Genomic DNA, 20381 nt, shown 5'->3' with positions numbered 1-20381 from the left:
GGGGGGTCTGAGCACTGAGCGTCTGACACTGTGTTGTCTGATCTGAGCATTGGGGTTCTTATTTTGGGGGTCTGATTTGGAGGTCTGATGAGGTTTGGGGATCTGATTTAGGAGTCTGATCTGAGGTCTGATGAAAAATAGATTCTTTTTTTCTCTGCTAATGGAAAAATAAGAAAAATAAATATTTTTATCAGACCACAGATCAGATGAAAAATCTTTTTTTCTCTTATTTTTCTTTGTTAAAACCTAGGTGCATCTTGTAGGGCAAAAAATACGGTGACTCGTGTGTAAATGTATAGCTTGTGGCTCCTGGTAGTCATACATTTTATTTTTTTGGGCTCTTTGTGTCTGTAAGGTTGGCCACCCCTGCCCTAGACAAATAGAGACCCCAGACCAGACCCCCTAGACAAAGAGACCCCAGAGCAGACCCCCTAGACAAAGAGACACCAGACCCCTAAACAAAAACAGTCCCCAGACCCTCTAAACAAAGAGACCCCAGACCAGACCTCCACACTCAAATACTTAAATAAAAAAGAGACCATAACCCTAAACAAATACAGACCCCCCCAGAGATACGGAGCCATAAATAAATACATATTTTTCCTAGACCTCCTAAACCAAGAGAGCCAGACCCTCTCTGTTTACAGTCACCAGGTCCAAAATTTGCCCTGGGCCCCTTAGGACTCTTACACCCTTATCAGTGGCCTATATAAAGGTCTGGTCTGGTGTCTGTATACAGAGAGGTGAACCTACTGGACCTCAGACCAATCACCTCTCCACATTTCTCCTCTTCTGCCTCCGACAGCATCCTCATGTTACCCATGAGTGGAGAAAAGTGCAGAAATAGGGTGAGGTGAGTTTATGGGGTGTCCGAGAGATTCAGCCCTTTTTCCAGGTGTCTTATGGACATTCCACTAAGGTTCAGCTACCACCATATAAATCCCATTTCTAATCTGTATCAGTCCCATCAGTTCTAGGAGACAAGTATTTTTTATTTTATTTTTACCTGTAGCCGCCACTAGAGGGAGCTGGTATACAGCCAGCACCGAGATCAATGGGGGCTGTGTAAACTAGTCTGCGCTGTGCTCCCCCTAGTGGTCGCGCCGTAAATGTCACAAATTGTCACCGGTCTATATGCAGACAAAGAGAATATCATTGAAACCGCATTACAAGTAAGGAGCCTTAAAGCAGAAGCACCGCCCCTAAACCATAACGGGAGGAATTCACGCTAACAGGATGCAGACCCTTTAAATAAATAAATAAAATACAATTCTGCATTTCGCCACGCCCTCCGCAAATACGATTGGCTTTTGGGGTTGGAACGCAAGAAGCGATCTCCGGATTCGCCAGTGTCTCTAGTGGAACGCATGACGTGAGTGAGTGGGCGTGTCCTGTAAGGTAACGTGGTTTCTGGTCGGGGACAGCATGGCCGAACTCAGGATAAATCGCAAGTTCGCCGAGCGCTATGACCGCTACCGGGAGAAGGAGGAGCTGCAGCGCCGTAAGTGTCCTCCCCCCGGGGGGCTGCACGCCGTGCTGTAGCCGTTACCGGAAATGCTTGCCCTTAACTTCACTACTGCCCCCTCCTCTGGCAAAGGCCTGCGAGAAGTGCAACTCCCAGCGTGTAATAAATCCTAGAGGGACGATGGGACTTGTACTACTGCATCACAAGGATATTATAGCCTGATGTATTCTGGGACTTGTAGTTCTCACCAGCCTGTGCCAGTCACAGAAGCCCCCATTGCACACTGGCAGCAACAGTGCCCTTCATTACAGCCACAGGCGTCCCCCGTCGCGGGGCGCGCCAGCCACAGGCGTCGCGGGGGGCACCAGCCACAGGCGTCCTTTGCAACTGAACCGACGACAGATATACGCCAAAAATTTGTGTATATCGGATAATAAATGACCCCCTTTGTGTCTTGTGCAGTGAAGGATCGATATGGAGACAAGGAAGATGACGGCAGCGGATCCTCCAGCTCTGAGTCAGAAAGTGAAGATGACTTGGTGGGTACCGAGCAGTATGGCTGCGGCGGGTGATGGGGCAGTCCGATGTTACCCCACCCATCACCTTGTGGGTGTAATGGCACTGCTGTGGTCCTTTTCGTTACTGGTGCCACATGGAAACCATCAGCGAGCAGATTAGCTGTTGTGGACTGATCTGGTTTTCTCATGTGTCATTACATAACAACGACCTGATTGGTTCATTATCATCCTAATAAGTTTTGGTTCTAACTAATTGATGGGGCATCCAGCTGCCAGACCGCTCCCCAATAACTTCATCGCTGGGGTCCTGCTTTATTAAGAACACAATTTGGATGTTAATTTGCTACTATTCAAGTGTTAAAGGGGTTAGCCCATCTGGCTAGGATATGCTTCCAATCTCTGATAGGTGCAGGTCTCACCTCTGGGACCTGTTCCCATCTCTCGAATGGGGCTCCCAAAGTGAACGAGAGTGCACCGTGCGAACACAGCCGCCCTCCATTGACTTCTATGAGAGTGGCAAAAATAGCTGAGCAGGCGCATTGGCCCCGTTGTAGTGATAGATGGGGGGTCCCAGAGGTGGCATATCCTAGCGATGTGGGCCAACTCCTTGACGGATCCAAGCTCTCCTTGGTGTTTACACATTATCAGAATTTAGAAAATAGGATCCGTCAATGGGAACTTTGTGATGGGTCACATGACAATGATGCCGGCTGTACGGTTTGTGTTACTAAAGGGTTGTGCTCACTTTTACACTTGGGGCTGATTCCTTCTGGGCATAAGAAATGGTCCCCAGAAGTGCCAGTCCGGGGGCCAGAAGAAGCGAGCCCTGCCTCCATGACTCGGCTGCAGAAGTCGTGTGTCCTGTGACCCTTCTGTTGAGTGGCTTTCTTAAGAACCATGGATAAACCTGGTCCTATTGGCTCCCCCTGAGATAAGCGGCATCAGACGCTTATCTCCGTGCACTTGGTTTCCCTATGTCTGTGGGTGACTAAGATGTTTACTGTCTCTAGCAGAAGATACTGACCCCCCTGTTCTGCAGGAGATCGACCCCCAGCTGGACAAGGACTTTTATCGGACTCTGTCCCTCCTCAAAAAGAAAGATCCGGTCATCTACAAGGAGGATGTCACTTTCTACCAGGAAAGCGGTAAGAAGATCAGCTCAGCCCCCGCTAAGTAGATACCCGCCGTCAGTATTACTCGCCGGGGTCTGGTGTGGATCAGCCCATGGGATGCTGGACCCTAAATGACCTGGTGCCCATTGAAGCCAGTGTAATGGACATCCTGGTACTACAGAGTAAAGAGCAGGGGGATGTAAGAGGTTAAAGGGGTTTTCTAGGACTGTATTACTGATATCCCGATATCAGATTGGTAGGGGGTCCGACTCCCGATACCCCCATCCATCAGCTGTTTGAACGGCTGCTGCCCTCCAGAACAGCACCATAAATTTGGTAGTGGCCAAGAACGGTACTGCAGCTTTTTCCGTTAACTTAAAGGGATATTCTCGTTAGAACACGTTATTCCCCATCCTCTTCCCTCCCCATCTGTAACGTATCATTGATATTCTGCTCTTCAGATCTACCTGCCCCCAGCCAGAGCAAAACGTCCAAGGAGAAGCCCATGTACCTGAAGGACTATGAAAGAAAAGTCATCCTGGAGAAGGAAGGGTGAGGACGTCACAGGGCATTGGTCACCCTCTGGGCAGGTGCTTGGGTTTGGGGGTCACTCATGTTAGTATTCTTCTTTTCCTGTAGTAAATATGAGGATGAGGACAGCTCGGATGGAGAGGACCAGCTAATGCAGGATCAGGTAATGTGGGGACCAACCTAGTCAACAACTCCCTCAAGTAGTGGGCAGAGCCATGGTGTGGTCTACCGCTCACTAAGGATCAGCATCGCTTGTGTCTTAGATTGCGGCTTGGTTTTATTGAGCTGGGTGAGGCTGAGCTGTAATACCACACACAACCTGTGGACAGCGGTGGCGCTGTTTACTCCACCATAAAGCACCATGTTTTTCTAATACTTTGTATTTTGTAAACTAATGTAAACTAATTTCCTGTTTTTCAGAGAGCTCGATCCCCAACGTATATAGAGGAACAGCGGCAGATCCGAGACGGGTGAGGAGCTAGGTGACAGTCTGCCCCTCCCACCACAGACAGGAGGGAGGAGCTATGTGACATGGGGTCTGCTCCTCCCACCACAGGGTGACACAGACAGGAGGGAGGAGCTATGTGACATGGGGTCTGCTCCTCCCACCACAGACAGGAGGGAGGAGCTATGTGACATGGAGTCTGCCCCTCCCACCATGGGGTGATAGACAGGAGGGAGGAGCTATTTGACACGGAGTCTTCTCCTCCCACCACAGGGTGACAGACAGCAGGGAGGAGCTATGTGACATGGGGTCTGCTCCTCCCACCACAGACAGGAGGGAGGAGCTATGTGACATGGAGTCTGCTCCTCCCACCACAGGGTGACAGACAGGAGTGAGGAGCTATGTGACATGGGGTCTGCTCCTCCTACCAGACAGGAGGGAGGAGCTATGTGACCTGGAGCCTGCCCCTCCCACCACAGGGTGACACAGGAGGGAGGAGCTATGTGACATGGAGTCTGCCCCTCCCACCATGGGGTGATAGGAGGGAGGAGCTATGTGACACAGTCTGCTCCTCCCACCACAGGGTGACACAGACAGGAGGGAGGAGCTATGTGACATGCATTTAACCCTTTCCCACTCCATGACATATTTCATTGGTGGGAGGGCTTTAGTGCAAATTGCTGTACTTGCAGCAATGGGGAGAATAGAAGCGGAGGTGCTGCAACCCCATGGGTTTGGGGCCATAAGCATGAAGGTTCCCTGTATGTACAATAAATAAATTGGACGACCCCTTTAAAAATATAAAAAAAAAAAAAAACACCCAAAAAAAATTGCTCATTAAAATGCGTTATTATATATATTTAAAAAAAAATAAAAACTTACATAATTGGAATCATTGCATTCGTATCGACCCGTATATTGCATAGTGTGTAATATACTGTATTTAACCTGCATGGGAAACGCCATAAGAAATGAAACAAAATCCAAGAATTGCTTTTTTTTTTTTTTTTTTTTTTTTTTTTTTTTTTTTTTGGTTCATCCTTCCCAAAAATGGAATAACATGTGATAAAAGTTCATATGTCTCCCCTTAAAAGTTAAAAATAGTGGCCGTGAAATCACCAACTCTTCCTGAAAAAAGAAATAAATAATAATCATATGGTCATGTCAATGAAAAACAAAACAAAAAAAAAAAGTTATGGGTTTCTAGATGCGAAGATGAAAAAAAGATGTGTCCTTAAGGGGTTAATTGAGAAGCGCAATAAATACAGTAAAAATGAAAAAGTTCAGTTTCCGCACCGGGCCCTCGGTTGACTTGTTTTTCTCCGAATTTGAAGTTTCCGGAAGTTCATTGAGGACAGTGACAACGATGAAGAGGAGGTGACCACAGCAAATCTGCTAACAAAACGCATAAAAACCAAGAAAGAGCAAGTAAGTGCGTCCAAGGCAAAGGTTTTATCGCCTGAACTCTTGTAGTATTCACCCTTGGCCACTAGAGGGCTCTAGTAAGACCTTTCTACAGGATGGAACTGACTTTTTTTTAGATCTGAAATCACCAACCTGTGGCTCCCCAGCACTACAACTCCCATCTTGCTAGGGACGGTAGTCTTGTCACAGTTGGAGACCACCACCTCAGACAGAGGTGGTCTTACACAATCCTAACCTTTTCCTTGATCGTCTCGCAGGAGCAGGAGGAGGAACAACACATTGCTTGGCTCAAGGGACAGAAGGACATAGAAAATAAAGATGAAGTGAAGGAAATGGTGAGTAATAAATCTCCCCGATCTGTGGTGGAGGCAGAAGCATCTCTGTAGCTCTTTGCGAAAACCACAAAGTGCCCACGTGTTCGAAGGACTTGCTTCCTTAAAGGGGACTGGAGTTTACATATGGCCTGTGATGCGCATGCTGCTGCACAGGGCGCAGTCCGCCGCCTCTCAGTGTCATGGGTCTTGGCGGTCCCTCTCATGACTGAGAATTTACGATTTCTCTGTCACTTCCAGCTCCAAGACTCGTGGCTCTTGAATTGAGAGCGTCTGGAAAGATGAGTCAATATTTTTATTTTTTTTCCACACACTACTTTCAGTTTTAAAGGGAATCTGTCATCAGCCACCTCCCTAATGAACTGCTGTGGGTCACCTGATTACAACGCTGGTTTTGTTTTGTAGATCCGAGGCTCCTTTCCCGAGTTCCTTTTTCTTAATATGCAAATTAGGCCTTTGGTGCAATGAGGGCACCACATTTGCTCTTGTTCCACCCAAGCTTTGCCCCTTTCTGTGCAAAGAAGTGAGGGAGGTGCTAAGGAGCAGAACTTGGGTACAACAAGAGCGAGGGTGACGTCCTCATTGCACAATAGGCCTAACACAGGAACGGAGCCTTGGATTACAAAATTAAAACAGCATTTTAATCAGATGTACTACAGAACAAACAGCTGGATAGGGAGGTCACTGGTGACAGATTTCCTTTAAAGAGGTTCTCCGACTCTGGATAGGTCATCAGCAGGGCTTTTTTTCTCAGAGAAAAGGTGGTGGAACTCACCCCCCCTGGTCACGCCCCTACCCAACCTAGGACCGCCCCCTAAAACCGCCCCTTTAGAGAACAGGGATGCAAGTAAAATTGCCAGTGACGGTCGTGACAGCCAGGCTGCCAGTGCCCACGGCTGCCGCCGCCCTAGTCCACACATGGGCAGCGCAGCCTGGCCTGGCCCCTTCCTTCCCTCCCAGTATAAAATGCCCCTATACATAGCCCCCATATAAAATACCCCTTCTTTTTAGCCTCTGTAGATGTCCCTATAGTGCCACCCAATAATGTGCCAGTAATAAGTGCCCCAATAGATGCCCCCCAATCATGTGCCAGTAAGATGTGCCCCCCAATCATGTGCCAGTAAGATGTGCCCCCAAATCATGTGCCAGTAAGATGTGCCCCCCAATCATGTGCCAGTAAGATGTGCCCCCCAATCATGTGCCAGTAAGATGTGCCCCCCAATCATGTGCCAGTAAGATGTGCCCCCCAATCATGTGCCAGTAAGATGTGCCCCCCAATCATGTGCCAGTAAGATGTGCCCCCCAATCATGTGCCAGTAAGATGTGCCCCCCTATCATGTGCCAGTAAGATGTGCCCCCCTATCATGTGCCCGTAGCCCCCCTTATGTCTGTGCCAGCCCAGCAGCCCCCCTTATGTGTCAGGATTGTAATTTTTACATATAAAAAAATAATAATAAACTTATACTTACCTCCTCCAGGATGCGATGCAGGCCTCTTCCGGCCTGTGTCCCTCGCTGGCTCAGGCGGCGCGATGACGTCATCGCGCCGCCTGCACCGGCCTCTGATAGGCTGCCAGCACTAGGCCGGCAGCCTATCAGAGGAACAGGGAGGGGACACACCTCTCCCTGCCCTGCCGCATTACAGATATTTGTATTGCCGTCCTGAGGACGGCGATACAGATGAGATGACTTTGGAGATGAGCGGAGCGCTTCCACAATGGAAGCGCAGCGCTCATCTCCTGCTGTGCCCTGCCGGCGCCCCCCTTCTGACAGCGCCCCGGGTGGTTGCCCGCCCCAAGAATTGGCCCTGCAGTAACTAAAGGGGGGCGGGGCGAGTCGGCAGAAAATAGGTGGCGGAGCGCCGTTCTGGGGCGTTCCGCCAGAAAAAAAGGCCTGGTCATCAGTATCTGATCGGTGGGGGTCCGATATCAGGATGAATTGTTCTGAGCTGCACCTAGGCCACGTGATGGATGGTCTTGATGTCACTGGCCTAGGTTTAGCAACAAGAAGGCCACAGCGGTGACAGGGGTGGCGTTCTCAAACTGCTGATCCCGGTTGTTGGATCTCCACCGATCAGATACAAAGAGTTGGATAATCCCTTTCAGTTTTTTAAATAGGCTGGACAACTCCTTTAACGGGAACCTGTCATCAACTTTATGCTGACCTCACCGAGGGCAGCTTAAAATGGTGACATAAATGCAGATCTCAGCGGTGTGTCACTCATGAGCTAAAGGTAAGTGGTTGCCGAGAACCAGCATCATAATCATTGCAGCCCAGGCCTGGAGAAGAGTCAGATCTACCTGAGAAGAGTCCTGGTTATTCCATAATCTCCTGCTCTCCCGTCCATCTGCTGATGATTGGCAGTTCTCTCCTAGAGAGAAAGAGAGAAAACTAGGTAGAAGACTGTCAGCCATCAGCAGGAGAGCAGGAAGTCATGAATAACCATGACTCTTCTCAGGTGGCCGGGACTCTTTTCCAGGCCCAGTCTGCAATGATTGTGATGTTGGTTCTTGGCAACCACTTACTTTTAACTGTTAAATAACAAACCGCTGAAATCAGCTCACCGGTCTCTACTTTATGCTGCCGTTAGTATGGGCAGCATAAAGTTGATGACAGGTTCCCTTTAAGGAAACTGCTTGTCTTTGGCATCACCTAGGTAGTTGTAGATCCATACGTTATGTAGATAATTCGCAGCAGGATACTCAGTAGCCCTAGATACAGCTCCAGCGCACAGGAGAGGCTGCAGACTGCACCTAGTACAGCCTCAGGCACATCATAGCAATCCATTGCACCGAGAGGCAGGGACTGCAATAGTTGTCGCTACGGAAATAGGATATGGCCTTTAGGAGATTAGGTAACACAGGGCCAAGAAGATGTGTGCTAGGCGGCGATCTCGGCAGAATCTGGTGATACGTTATTACACATGAGACTGCAGGGAAATCAGATAGCATTCACAGGGAAATCTATGGCAGGGGTCAGCAACCATGTGCACTACCGCTGCTGTGAAACTATAACTCCCAGCATGCACACTTACTCAGCTGTTCTCGTGACTCCTGTAGAAGTGGAAGGAGGATTTTGGGAGTTTTAGTTCCAGAACATCTGGCGTGCTGGAGGTTGCCGATCCCTGTTCTGTGGATTCTTGTTATGCTATGGTTCTCTGGAATCGGCCATTTCCAGCATTCTTCAGTGAGAGCAAGGTTTCTTAGTTCTAGGAGTTCCTATGAAAGCTGGGTGGCCATTACGGCTCCCACCAGCCATGCTCATCAGGAGTCTGGAAAAGCTGGATGACAAGCCATCAGAGGCGTAAGTCCGGGACTCACATCGGAAGCCATATTACCCATCGTGCAATCTGTGTGTCTTGTCTGTGCAGGATTATCTGAAGCAGTACTGGAATGATCCTTCACTGGACGAAGGAGAGAAATTCCTGAGAGATTATATTCTGAATAAGGAGTACAAGGAAGAAGATTCTGAAGAGGAAGAGGAGGAAGAATGGTGATCTTTAAGGGGTTGTCTGAGTGTCACCAGATATACATATCCATTGTAAACCCCACTAATCGCTAGGATCCCATGTCCTTCATTCTACACATCCGAGCGAGGGAGTGAAATGGAGAGTCTGCCCCCCGTTTTTGAGTACTTCCCATTATAGTCTATGAGAGATGTAGAATCGGCCCAGAGAGGGTGCTGTTTATATGTGGTATTATAGAGCTGACAATTGGAGTTAACCGTTAGGACTAGGGATGAACGAATCGACTTCGGATGAAACATCCGAAGTAGATTTGCATAAAATTTAGTTCTAATATTGTACGGAGCAGGAGCTCCGTACAGTATTAGAATGTATTGGCTCCGATGAGCCGAAGTTATTGCTTCGCGAAGTCTCGAGACTTCGTGCAATAACGTCATAAATTAATTTGTACTGTAAAAAAACATTTCCCGAACTTGGGTTCGGTTCCAAGGTACCAGCGGGTGGTCGGACCCACTGATTAGGTATTGATTGCCACATGTTGCTACAGGTGTGGAAACCATACTGTAACAGTTCACTATGCAGTGGTAAAACGTGGCTTAGTAAATGGGTAGACCCTTTTAACCCTGATTTTAAAGGTCCAGAACTCAGAATGGCCACATAAGGAAGATCCAGCAATGTCATGGGCCTGATGATCAAGGATACACCCCCCTTTATTATTACACTTATGTTGGGTGATAATTAGTATAATCTTGCAAAGAGAAGTTAGTAAGATGTTGATTGTGTTCTTATCGCTCCTTACAGCCCTCCAGCATTGGAGGAGGCTGCTCATGTCTCGGACTCGGAAGACGAGGGGGAAATTTTCTTAAAGAAACAGGAAGATTTTGAGAGAAAATACAATTTTAGATTTGAGGAGCCCGAATCTGATTTGGTAAGTGGAGACCGTGGATGAGATGTGTAGTCTGGAAGATCATGAATGGAAATGGGCCAGTTCTGATTCACTTTCTTGGTCAGGAGAGTGTATTACAATCATTGTGTCTTTATTACTTAATGATTGATTGTCTTATCCATTGTGTATCCAGATTAAGACTTTCCCTAGAACTATCGTACAGTCAGTGAGGAGGAAAGACGACCGGAGGAAGAGGAAACGAGAAGAGATAAGGGGGAGAAAGCAGAAGGTGAGTCCTGGAAAAATTAAATAAAGTGACTTCTTGTGAGGCAGAGCCTGAAAAAAATTCTGTAATACTACCCCTTATACAAGTATACAAGCATATAGTTACTATAATACTGCATCCAATATAAAAGAATATAACTACTATAATACTGCTCCTATGTACAATAATATAACTACTATAATACTGCTCCTATGTACAAGACTATAACTACTATAATACTGCTCCTATGTACAAGACTATAACTACTATAATACTGCTCCTATGTACAAGAATATAAATACTATAATACTGCCTCCTATGTACAAGAATATAACTACTATAATACTGCTCCTATGTACAAGAATATAACTACTATAATACTGCCTCCTATGTACAAGAATATAACTATTATAATACTGCCTCCTATGTACAAGAATATAACTACTATAATACTGCTCCTATGTACAAGACTATAACTACTATAATACTGCTCCTATGTACAAGAATATAACTACTATAATACTGCCCCCTATGTACAAGAATATAACTACTATAATACTGCCTCCTATGTACAAGAATATAACTACTATAATACTGCTCCTATGTACAAGAATATAACTACTATAATACTGCTCCTATGTACAAGAATATAACTACTATAATACTGCCCCCTATGTACAAGAATATAGCTACTATAATACTGACTCCTATGTACAAGAATATAACTACTATAATACTGCTCCTATGTACAAGAATATAACTACTATAATACTGCCCCCTATGTACAAGAATATAACTACTATAATACTGCCTCCTATGTACAAGAATATAACTACTATAATACTGCTCCTATGTACAAGAATATAACTGCTATAATACTGCTCCTATGTACAAGAATATAACTACTATAATACTGTTCCTATGTACAAGAATATAACTACTATAATACTGCCTCCTATGTACAGGAATATAACTACTATAATACTGCTCCTATGTACAAGAATATAACTACTATAATACTGCCTCCTATGTACAAGAATATAACTGCTATAATACTGCTCCTATGTACAAGAATATAACTGCTATAATACTGCCTCCTATGTACAAGAATATTACTACTATAATACTGCCTCCTATGTACAGACTGGAGTTGAAAGCTAGACAACCCCTTTCATAAACAGCTAGAAATTTCTAATCTGTCTACCATTCTAGAATTATCCATTATGGTTTTTTTCTATTACAGGAAAAGGAGAAGAAACAAGAGGAGCTGAAGCAGCTGAAAAACCTGAAGCGGAAAGAGCTGCAGGAGAAGCTGCAGAGGCTACGCGAGTTGACAGGGGAGCAGAATTTGGGAGTGACAGAGGAGGATTTGATGGAAGATTTTGACCCTGCAAAATATGATGAGATAATGCAGGTAAATGATTTGTCCTGTTCGGGATATTCTCCTCTGTGTATATAGCATGGATAGCAGAGGAACTTGCAATCTAATTTGCCACCCACAAACTTAGATAGCCACTAGGACTGAGGTTTCAGAGTCAAAGCCATAACTCCTCCTGACACAGTTGCTGTTGACTGATCTCTGACCTCTTCTCTCGGCAGAAATGCTTTGGTGATGATTACTATGGTATAGAGGAGGAGCAGAAGCCGCAGTTTGAGGACGATGATGCACTGGAAGGTGAATACTTATTTTCAATCCATTTCCACCTAATAATCTCTAGTTAATATGTAGTACATTTTGTTCTTTACAGGTTGTACTACAATATATTACTTTTTACATCCTGTATTATACTCCAGAGCTGCACTCACTATTCTGCTGGTGGAGTTACTGTGTACATACATTACTTATCCTGTACTGATCCTGAGTTACATCCTGTATTATACTCCAGAGCTGCACTCACTATTCTGCTGGTGGAGTCATTGTGTAGATACATTACTTATCCTGTAATGATCCTCAGTTACATCCTGCATTATACTCCAGAGCTGCACTCACTATTCTGCTGGTACAGTCACTGTGTACATACATTACTTATCCTGTGCTGATCCTGTAGTACAGGTGATGATGGAGGAATAATAATGACACATACTGTATATAGACAGGCATGGTATAATTCTGTATGCATATCCAAAGTCATAATCTAACTCTTCTATGTCAGGAGGCATGCCCCCCTCACCAGCTCTCCTGAGTAACGTCCTCCTGGCTAGTCTTGCACTGCTGCCCAGAGGTCTTCCTTTTGCACTTGCCCCGGCATGAGATCTCCCAGGGCATGAGAAGCAGATCATGACTATAATCCCAGGACTGGGCTGAGGCTAACATGGACCCTGTCTGTACGAAGGCTGTAAGTCCTGCATCGGTCTACAGTGATCTGACATTAAATGCTTAGGTATGGTAACAAGATTGTGTAATGCAGGCACAGTACCAGAACCAAGCTTACTGCATAGCTATGGTACCAGAACCAAGCTTACTGCATAGCTATGGTACCAGAACCAAGCGTACTATGTAGATATGGTACCAGAACCAAGCGTACTATGTAGGGTACCAGAACCAATCTTGCTGCATAGATACAGTAACCAAACTACAATACAATATCAAAACTGAACTTAATACATGGAATAATACTTACTACATGGATGTAATACTGGAATCATACTTACTACATGGGTGTGATACCGGAGTCATACTTTCTACATGGATGCAATACTAGAATCATAATTTCCACTGGGATGTATGTAGTAAGTACTACAGTATTAGTTTATAGAATTACATTGTGGGAAGTGTATAGTGCCGGGTATAAAAACTAGTCCCAGAATGCAGAATGAGCCATGCATTATGGATCAGCAGAAGTGTGAATACAGCTCTGGAGTAGAGTCATGGTTTTTGAATGCACTAATCTGTACTCACCAGAAACCACAGCTATTCACAGTAAACCCGGGAATAGCCGTACAGATAAAGCGTCAGGTTGTGGCATGTGGTACTAGAACCCTAATCCAGCCTGTAAATCGGGTCAGTACAAACAGTGCCATTAATGTCTCCCCCGCAGACGACTGGAACTGGGATAACTGGACCGGGGAGGAACAAGAGGATGATGAGAATATGGAGTTTGAAGAGGAGGATTCTGCACCTCACTGGGACGACCCCAACTTTGTGGTAAGGCTTCTGTTGCCAAACATATGTAGCGGGGCAACCCTATAGTCCCGTTATGACTACTTCCTACTTTTGATGTCGGCAGATCGGAGCTCAGGAAGGAAGTCCGGTGTGGTGGGTATATGAGAGGTGTGATAGGCTGTCTGCACACATATCCTGGTTGCTGTCATGGGTAACAGAGGAGAGTTATCAGAGTTGTAAAAAGGGACAATTATTGGCTTTTGGGCACAAGGTGTCGGTATTTCTGACTGCGCAGTGTGAACTGTTTGCTGCTGTGTATCAAATGGCACCATTGTGATTAAGTCATGTGGAAACTGTGGAGCACCACGTGCCAGTGATGTGAGAGGTGAACGTGGGCTGCGAGGGTGGACTGACGCCCTACAGGGGAGCAGCTCACCCCCAGAATGAACCAGGGGCTACCAGACGTGTGTCTAGCAGAACAGTTCAGAGAACCCTACTGCGTATGGGGCTCCATAGTAGACGGATGGTCACTGCACCTCTGCTGACGAAGCTGTGTCAGCAGAAAAGGTTGTTTTCATGGCGGTGTTGGAATTGGACCTTCGTTGATTAGTAGAGGGTTGTCTTCTCCGATGAGCCATGTTTTCTGCTTCATCGAACTGATGGACGTTGGTGTGTCAGACGAGGAACATCCTAGAACCTACCACTGCTGGAAGAATACGAGCTGGTGGTGATCTTCCAGCAAGACAATGCGACATGTCACACGGCTAGAAATGTCTGACATTGGTTGGAGGAGCATGACCAAGACTTCCGAGTACTACCTGGCCCCTTATTCCCCAGACTTGAGCATCTGTGGGACCACCTCAAGGGTTGCGTTTGCTCTATGGATCCTTCCCCCCACGCCCCCTCCAGCAGCTGTGGGATACACTGCAGTCAGCATGGCTCCACATACCTGTGACCACCTACCAGGACCTTACCGAGTCACTCCCAGCCCGTCTCGCTGCTGTCCGTGGTCATAAGAATGGGACTCGACCATGTGTTATTGTCATTGACCGTTACTAGATCTGGGCCTAACTACACATCTCTGCTTGCTTTCAGATGGATGCAGACTATGACCCCCAGGCAGCTCCTGTCCCATCTCGTAAAGTAAAGAAGAAAATGAGACTCGAGCAAGAGAAGAACGCCAAGAATAGGAGAAAGTCCAAGTTTGCAGAAGCTGTGAGCCGACAGAAGCCCGTGTTCAACCCAGGTTAGTGCTCAGCACTCCGTGTCCTTGTGATCAGCAGTTTCGGGTTGGAAAAAGGTTGTAGCATTCATCACGAGTGCTCATGGTCTGCAGTAACCAGAACCTCAGATGTCACCAATGTCAAGGGTGACCATAGCATAATCTAGAGGATTTCCATCAGGTTGCCGTGCTTACCAATGATAAGGTGAACCTATCTCTGACAACAGAAGAACACACAGGACGATGGTGAACATCTGTTGTCACCCAAACAACCTATTTTGGCATACTGGAGATGCTGGTGAAGTTTCCCTTTAAGCCAAGTCTTTGTATATAAGGTTGCGGAGTTACTGTAATATTAAGGGTCACATGTCTTGTTTCGATAAAATCAAAGCTAAAACCGCAGTATTTCAGCTAAGTGTGAGCCGACTCCGAATGCTTGTGTAATCTACAGATGATAAAAGCTTCCAGGAGTACGTGGAGGAGTATTACAAGTTAGATTGCGAGGATATAGTGGATGATCTTCCGTGTCGATTCAAGTACCGGCAGGTGCTTCCCTGTGACTTTGGACTCACGACAGAGGAGGTAAGGTTCTGCCATTCGGACTGTGGTGTCGGAGGGACAGCGCTGAACTCCTCCTCCTGTTCCCAACATGAAAAGGCTGCAGTAAATTGTAACTGTATGAATTCCAATGTAATGAGCTCCCCCTAGTGGTGGCTTCAGGCAGACAGTTTTATAATACATGGAAGGGATCTGTGTGTGGGGGGAGATGTATTAATCCCTGTTGTGTAGATACATTGAGAAATATGATGCCATATTTATGAAACGCTTTTTATTTTTTTCAACAAAGAAGTTGGATCAAGTGTGTGAGATGCAGGCCGACTTTTTTTCTTTTCTATTCTTACCATTTTTTATTACATTTTCTTACGCTTGAAAAAAAAAAAAATTGGCAGAAATCTGGAGCATTGCACTTTGCGTTTCGCATTACCTGGGAGAGTTTGACGCACTGATACTGGGAAATCTCGGAGGGCCCCGTGTGCTGAATGTATGCCCTTGCTCCCAGTAGCCTACAGATCCTGTGTTCCCCAGTGGAACGAACTGGAAAGTTATGGCAATTGGAATGCAGCAATGCAAGAACGGCTGTGTCCTCCAGGGGTTAATCCGAGGACTGGCAGGTGGCAGATGATTTAACTTTCCAGAGCACAAAGTAGTTATTGCACCACAATGTACTATCTGCCCTTATAGGGTATTTATTATTTGGGGTTCAGGGAGCTCAGATTGCCGGATGTCCGTCTGGTCCGATGGATTTCTTATGTAAGTGATGCTGATATATGTATATCTGCGATGGCTTCTGCACTCTGTTTATAGTGGTTTCCTCCTGCAGATCCTGGCTACAGATGACAAGGACTTGAACAGATGGTGTTCTTTAAGAAAAACCTGCATGTACAGGTGAGTGTCAGTGATGGCGATCTAGAGTCTGGGGTATCCGCCCTAAATGTCTCTTGATGTGTCATATAGAAATTGCATTGGCTGGGCTCGTAAAGCGTACCTAACCTTTCAACAAACTCTGCATCAATCAATAGTACAGTGTGTGTACATGAGGAATAACACCATTTCTGGCCGTTTTCCTTTGTGCATGCTGTAACTCTCGTTTGCAGCTCTCTGAGATGGTGAGTGGAGGCCAGCTGCCATCCACTGCACAAAGTAGAGGAGAATCTCCTTCCTAATGGTCTCACAGTCACCCAGAATAATGTAGGACATTACAGAGAAGTACTGACCTGTATTTTTGTGAATTAATCACTTGTGCTGAGCTATATCTTTCCTATCTAACTGTGCTCCTGCTCACTGCTCTCCCTCCCCTCTCCATAGCCGTGGATTGAGATGTGTAATATGATCCTCTTGTGGAGATTTTCCAAAATGAAAATCAATTAGCAAGGGGGGGGGGGAGGAGAGAGGAGAGGTAGACAGCGGATAACATGAGAACTAGACATTTCTCACTGATAAGACATATTACAAAGTTTCTTGTGGTCGCTTGTACACTGACTATTAAAGCTGCCGACATTCCTGGTTTTGTGCCATGGTCCCAAGGTTAGCCTCTTGCATTGTACACCCCCGATGCAGGATGTCATTAGTGACATAACAATCAGGGGGCAGAAATTTCTAGTGGCCACAAGAAGTACGTACGGGTTAAGAACTCTGCTCATAGGCAGAAGACCCAGGAGGCTTGTAGCTGCATGCATGGATCAGTCGCAATCACAGAAGTATTATAGTAAGCTGCAGGCGCAGTGCGTTCCAATGGGCGCGATCAGTAAAGTGATTTGAGACGGCAGCGGTGCTGGCAGGAGCCGCGACCTTCTCCCTGTTTCCAGAAGGCCCAGTGACATCACGACTAGTATCAGCCCAGGCCAGTGATACTACTTGTAACGTCACTGGGCTTGAAGTAAACAGCGAGAAGGCCGCGGCTACTGCCAGCTCAAACAGCTGATCGGCGGGGGTCCCTGGCGTCTGACTCCGCCAATCAGAGGCTGATGATCTACCCTCGGGATATTTCATCAGTAAAAGAAAAAGCTGCAGAACCCCTTTAAGACTTATGTACATGTATCAACGTTCTGCAGAGTCCTTTAGATCCTCACTATTTTCTAGATCTCATCCATGACAGATGAGATACGGATGCTGTGTTTAGTTTTCTCACACCAATACACAGTAGCAAACTCTCAGCTTTGGCAGTTGGACTGGGTAAAGAATTTTAGCCCTTGAATGTGTACACATTGTATGTCTCCATTCCATTGGAGAAATCAAGACATGCTATGTAAGGCCGAATGCACACGGCCGTGTTCCGCGGTATGCCGGGCTGGATTCCTGTTCAGAGCAGGAGCGCACGGCGTCATTGGTTGCTATGACGCCGTGCACTACAGTAATTCACTCGTATAGTTCTGAACAGGAATCCAGCCCGGCATAACACGGCCGTGTGCATTCGGCCTAAGTCGGTGGAACTAGTACACTGATAGCAAGCAGAGATCTTGAATATAGTGAGAAATTAAACGACAAAAAGGGGAATTTAATAAGTCTTGCATGCCAGAATTCTGGCTTCAAAAAGTTGCAGGGTCACGCTTGCTTTGTGACTTTCTAGGGTCAAGTGCATAAAAAAAATCACAATTGTCCTCATGGTTCTGCACTCAGTACCCCATAATGAGAAGGTGAAAACAAAATGTTGGAAATCTTGCACTGACATAAGTATTCAGACCCTTTACTCAGGACTAAGGCTACTTTCACACCTGCGCTAGGTGCGGATCCGTCTGGTATCTGCACCTATAAATGCAAACGATGGTGTCCGTTCAGTACAGATCCGTCTGCATACACTTAGTCAAAAAAAAGTCTAATTGAAGTCAAACGGATCCGTCCTGACTTTACATTGAAAGTCAATGGGGGGACGGATCCGTTTACAATTGCACCATATTTGTGTCAATGTGAACGGATCCGTCCCCATTGACTTTCATTGTAGGTCAGGACGGATCCGTTTGGCTCCGCACCGCCAGGCGGACACCGAAACGCTGCAAGCAGCGTTTTGGTGTCCGCCTCCAGAGCGGAACCAAACTAATGCATTCTGAATGGATCCACATCCATTCAAAATGCATTGGGGCCAAACTGATCCGTTTGGGGCCACTTGTGAGAGCCTTCAAACGGATCTCACAGGCGGACCCTGAAACGGCAGTAATTGCAGCCTCCAGTCTTCTTGGGGATGATGCCACAAGGTTTCCACACCTGGATTTGGGGATTTTCCGCCATTCTTCTCTACAGATCCTCTCAAGCTCTGTCAGGTTGGATGGAGACCGTCGGTGGACAGCCATGTACAGGTTTCTCCAGAGATGTTCGATTGGGTTCAGGCGAGTGCTCTAGCTGGGCCGCTCAAGGACATTCACAGAGTTGTCCCTAAGCCGCTCCTGTGTTGTCTTGGCTGTGTGCTTAGGGTCATTGTCTTGTTGGAAGGTGAACCTTTGGCCTGTCTGAGGTCCAGAGAATTTTGGATCAGGTTTTCATTAAGACTATCTCTGTTCTTTGCGCCCTTCAGCTTTCCCTCCACCCTGACCAGTCTCCCTGTCCCAGCCATGGTCTTCACTTTCTCATTATGGGGTATTGAGTGCAGAATGATGGGAGAAACTTGACTTTTTTAGCACAAAAGCTACAACATGACAAAATGTGAAAAACGTGAATGGTCTGAAGAATTTCCAAATGCATTGTATGGAGCTGAGGTGGCCAATGTCAAATCATGTAAAGAAGACCATCTTTGTTACAGATCTGATAAGGAGGATGTTTACGATCAAAGTGTCTACAACCAAAAGGGGCAAAACACCTGGAAGAAGCAGCAAATCTTGAAGTCTTTGTCTCAGAGGTAAGCTCTTACTCTGTTCTGTTCTCAGATCCTCATCCCAATTTGGTCTATCAGTGATCAGCTGTAATCCCTGGGAGGACCTGGCAGTAAGTGTTTAGTTTCCCTGCAGCGCCACCACAGGAGAAGTAAAGCATTACAGTGTCCATTCAAATTAATGTGTTGTCTATGTAATACAGGAGAGGTTCTGGTTGTAACTGCTCTACGCTAAGGATACTGAGCATAGGGTTTACTGAACTGGACAACGCCTTTAATGTCCTTCTCTTCTCCCCTCAGTAACGATGAGGATTCGGAAGCTCCAAGTACTTCCAAACCTAAACTAGGAAAGAACCGGCGAGACAGGTTAAAGAACCAGGCTGAGGAAAATAACCCAACCCCGAAGCCAGCTGCAGCTTCATCACCGACAAAGGTAGAAACTGGTCACCAGAAGCTATCTCCAACGCCTAAACCAGCACCCAAGACGGCAGCAACCAGTGAGGAGAAAGCGACAGGTGTGACTCCACAATCGGAGAAGAGTAAGGACAAGCCGATCCTGCCAAAGCAGAAAACAGACTCTTCTGTAATCTCCACTGTTAAGACCAAGACGTCAGAATCCAAGGCAGCCGAATTGTTCTTGAAAGAAAAACTGAAGAAGGTGAAAAGAAAAGGTGGGCGTCTGCTGGGCAACAAAGTGAGTCTGGGTGGGCGAGAGTTCAGTGGGCAGAGGCTGCGGGCATACGGTTTGAACCCCAAGAGGCTGAAGTACAGACAGCTCGGCCGAGAGCGGCGAAAACTGAAGGAGAAGCAAGAGAAGAAGAAAAGCGGCAGCAAAGCAGAGTGACCGTGGGCGCGCAGAGACTGTGGGTGGCAGGAGCACAAGAAAAGGGACTTTCAGTAAAAACAAGAAAAGCTTTTATTTCCCCAGACAATAAAGTGATTTCCACAATATACAGATTTCAGGTTTGATTCCAGCTTATTCAGGACCTGTCACCAGACACATCTCTTTATATTAGGACACTTAAAGGGCATCTGCATTGCTGAGGAAAAATAAAGTTTTTATATATGCAAATGAGCCTCTAGGAGCAACGGGGGCGTTACAGTTACACCTAGAGGCTCTGCTCTCTCTGCAACTGCTGTGCCCTCTGATTGGCAAGGCCAGGGGTGAAGATGTTTACACTGCCTGAACCTGTCCAAGGGGAAAAGGCCCAGCAGCTGCAGAGAGAGCAGAGCCTCTAGGTGCAATGGCAATGCC

The 20381-nt window shown here is 46.4% G+C and overlaps 1 protein-coding gene across 1 annotated transcript; it reads left to right on the top strand.

The window, feature by feature from the left end:
- The first annotated feature begins 1389 nt into the window (after positions 1-1389).
- KRI1 (KRI1 homolog) lies at positions 1390-20083 on the top strand. The gene is made up of 19 exons (XM_040414946.1): positions 1390-1501; positions 1928-2004; positions 3023-3128; positions 3557-3647; positions 3735-3789; positions 4047-4096; positions 5406-5499; positions 5754-5831; positions 9198-9319; positions 10092-10218; positions 10370-10465; positions 11685-11855; positions 12041-12116; positions 13480-13586; positions 14640-14790; positions 15218-15348; positions 16148-16212; positions 19058-19153; positions 19427-20083. Exons 1-19 carry the CDS (start codon positions 1426-1428, stop codon positions 19968-19970), a joined length of 2313 nt encoding a protein of 770 aa, XP_040270880.1. The 5' UTR covers positions 1390-1425; the 3' UTR covers positions 19971-20083.
- Positions 20084-20381: the final 298 nt, after the last annotated feature.

This window comes from Bufo bufo, chromosome 1, assembly GCF_905171765.1.
Source record: "Bufo bufo chromosome 1, aBufBuf1.1, whole genome shotgun sequence".
Taxonomy (NCBI): Eukaryota; Metazoa; Chordata; class Amphibia; order Anura; family Bufonidae; genus Bufo; species Bufo bufo.
Note: the sequence above shows the minus strand (reverse complement) of the source record. Positions and strands in the feature narration are given on the sequence as shown.

Excerpts from the sequence above, each read along its gene's own strand:
- KRI1 (XM_040414946.1), top strand. The coding sequence starts at position 1,426 with ATGGCCGAACTCAGGATAAATCGCAAGTTCGCCGAGCGCTATGACCGC. Across the intron at positions 10,466-11,684 it reads TAAGGGGGAGAAAGCAGAAG|GAAAAGGAGAAGAAACAAGA; the intron begins GTGAGTCCTGGA and ends TTTCTATTACAG. Across the intron at positions 13,587-14,639 it reads GGGACGACCCCAACTTTGTG|ATGGATGCAGACTATGACCC; the intron begins GTAAGGCTTCTG and ends GCTTGCTTTCAG.